General features: G+C 40.9%; 1 protein-coding gene across 1 annotated transcript; it reads right to left on the reverse strand.

Annotated features, from left to right (window-relative positions):
* Nucleotides 1–1,289: 1,289 nt before the first annotated feature.
* Nucleotides 1,290–2,276, reverse strand: LOC131830308 (olfactory receptor 13A1-like). Its single transcript, XM_059172612.1, has one exon. The coding sequence runs from the start codon at nt 2,274–2,276 to the stop codon at nt 1,290–1,292; it is 987 nt and encodes a 328-aa protein (XP_059028595.1).
* Between the last annotated feature and the right edge of the window lie 690 nt (nt 2,277–2,966).

Genomic DNA, 2,966 nt, shown 5'->3' on the forward strand with positions numbered 1-2,966 from the left:
TCACTGAGTCTTAGCTGAATCCACTGTCATCCCTGCAGCCTCTTCCTGTGTGGTTGGATCATCTTAACCCCCACCTACCCTTTCCAGCTAGCCACCACAAACATCACCCTGAGGCAGGCAGGGGTGAGGGGCTGTGACACCCAGACCTCCTGGGCTGCTCCTGCCCTCAGCAATAACCCACCACAATAAAATCTTACACTTAGACAGCACTTGACAGCATTGTCTTCAGTTCTCTTGTTTGGTCTTGACAGCACCTCTGGGTTATTTATTTTCCTCATTACACTTAGAAGGAAACTACAGCTGAAGTGAGTTGAGTGCTCTGAAAGTCTGAATACGAATCCAGATCTTCTCCCCAACCAGTGCAGGGCTCCTTCCACATTGCATTCATTTTTGTACATCCACACCACACCTTGGAATGCAACACTCTTTATGTCTTTTCTTTTTATAGTCACCATCATGGATACTGCTATATTCTTAAATTGATTTTTTTTAAGATTTTATTATATTATCTCCCTGATATGAGGAAGTTGAGAGACAATGTGGTGGGGTTTGGTGGGTAAGAAAAGAATAAAAGAAACAAGATGGGATCGGGAGGAAGACAAGCCACAAGAGACAATCTCACAAAACAAACTGAGGGTTACTTGGGGGAGGTGGGTAGGGACAGGGTGGTGGGGTTAAGGACATTGGGGAAGGTATGTACTATGGTGAAGTTTGTAAACCTGGCCATTCACAGACCTATACCCCTGGGGCTAATAATACATTATATGTTAATTTAAAACTTATTAAAATTAGAAAAATATTTTTTTTATTTATTTGACAGAGAGAGACATCAGAGAGAGAATTCAAGCAGGGGGGAGTAGAGAGGGAGAAGCAGGCTTCCTGTCAATCAGGGAGCCCGATGTGGGGATCAATCCCAGGACCCTGGGATCATGACCTGAGCCAAACACAGACGCTTAACGACTGAGCCACCCAGGCGCCACTTAAACTCAATTTTCTGAGTATACAGATCAAATGAGCTTTGTTTTATCAAATGAGTAATGTGTTTTTAATCACTCAATGATCATTTAAATGTTTTTTTAATCATTACAAAATGTAGAAAATATAAAAATTACAAGATTACAAGAAAGCAAGATGAATAACAATAATGGCTCTTCAAGTCTTTAGAGAATCTATTAGTAACCACACTGAGTCATTAGTGGTAGTTTCCAAAACCTTATTCACTGGAGAGTCGCTGAAACCACTGTGGACTTCAACATGTAGTCTCCAACAAAAGCTTCAGAAGACAGCAGTTAATTTCTGGAGAAGGCAAAAAGCTTCCTGAGGGCTGCCTTGACCTCCTTGTTTCTCAAAGTATAGATGAGGGGGTTGAGTGTAGGGCTCACCATAGTATACAGTACACCAGCCAACTTGCTCTTCTCTGCACTATAGCTGGAGACTGGGCTTATGTAGGCATAGAAGACAGCAGTATAATACATGCACACCACAATGAGGTGGGAGGAGCAGGTGGAAAAGGCTTTCTTCTTCCCCTCTGCAGTCCGCATCTTGAGGATGCTAGAGATGATAAAGCCGTATGACACGATGGTCATCAGGAAGTTCAATATGCCATAAAATGCATCAGCCAGGACAATCATGATGCTGTTCACATAGGTGGAGCTACAGGAGAGAAGCAGCAGAGGAGGGACCTCACAGAAAAAATGGGTAATGACATTGGGGCCACAAAAATTTAACCGTAGCATCAGCCCCGTATGGATGGCTGTGTTGAAGGCACAGAGCACCCATACACCTATAGCCAGCTTGCAGCAGAATGCCTTGCTCATTGTGGTGCTATAATGCAGAGGATGGCAGATGGCTGCGTACCGGTCATAGGCCATGACCGTGAGGAGCAGCAGCTCAGAGGATGCAGACCATGTGAGGAAATAGAGCTGGGCCATGCAGCCCCCGTAAGAGATGGAGCTGTCCTTTGACAGCAGACCCTCCAGGGCTTTGGGCATGATGGAAGAGGTGCAGATAATATCCATAGTAGCCAAGTTGAAGAGAAAAAAGTACATGGGGGTATGAAGCCCAGGGTTGAAGGTGATGGCCAAAATGATGAGAATATTACCTATGAGAGCCACAGAGTAGAGGGAGAGGAAACAGCTGAATAAGAGCACATGGTATTCTGGGTGCTCTGAAAAGCCCTGCAGGATAAATTCTGTTACTAGTGTCTGGTTATTCATGGTTCTTGGGCTGAGAGAGGTTTCCAGGACTATCAGGTGAATCTCTACCCACAGCTTCATGTGATTTCCAGGCTAAAGAGAGAAATGAGAGGTATTCTAAAGCAGGCTGCTATCATTTGATTCATACCTGACACCATGCCATGAGAAATATTAGACAGATGTACTGGGATTTATAAAGGAAGAGAAATGTGCCAATAGGACATTAGGCAAAGGGCATGAACATTTAGCTCATAAAAAGTAAGTATAAATGACCAATTAAATTCATAAAGTGTCATTCAACCTCAAAGAAATGCAAGTTAAATCAACAATCCAATCTTTATGAACCATGATTTGGCAAAGTTTGAAAAGCCTAATTTTGACGAACAATAGCATGGGTGCCAAGAGGCAGGCCTTTTAAAATTCATACTCAATATGAGCCAGAACCTCCACTTCTAGGAATTTAGCCTAAGGAAATAATTAAGAGCATCTTCAAGGTGTCATCACAGCATTATTTATAATACTGAAAATATTTATAATATATTTATATTTATATATATTTATCTTTATAATATATACTTATATTTATAATATAATACTGAAAATATTTATAATACTGAAAATGCAAAAGCAACTATACTTTTAAAGGTCAGTATATTATGATGTATTAATATAGCGTAATGCTCTATACCTATCAAAATGATGCTTTAGAAGGGTTTTACTGATGCTTATAAAAATAGAAAGAAAAAATTTCAAAAGTAAAAAGAAAGAAAA

The sequence above is a fragment of the Mustela lutreola genome, chromosome 4 (assembly GCF_030435805.1).
Source record: "Mustela lutreola isolate mMusLut2 chromosome 4, mMusLut2.pri, whole genome shotgun sequence".
NCBI classification, from domain to species: Eukaryota; Metazoa; Chordata; class Mammalia; order Carnivora; family Mustelidae; genus Mustela; species Mustela lutreola.

Coding starts and splice junctions, on each gene's coding strand:
- LOC131830308 (XM_059172612.1), bottom strand. CDS start 2,276: ATGAAGCTGTGGGTAGAGATTCACCTGATAGTCCTGGAAACCTCTCTC.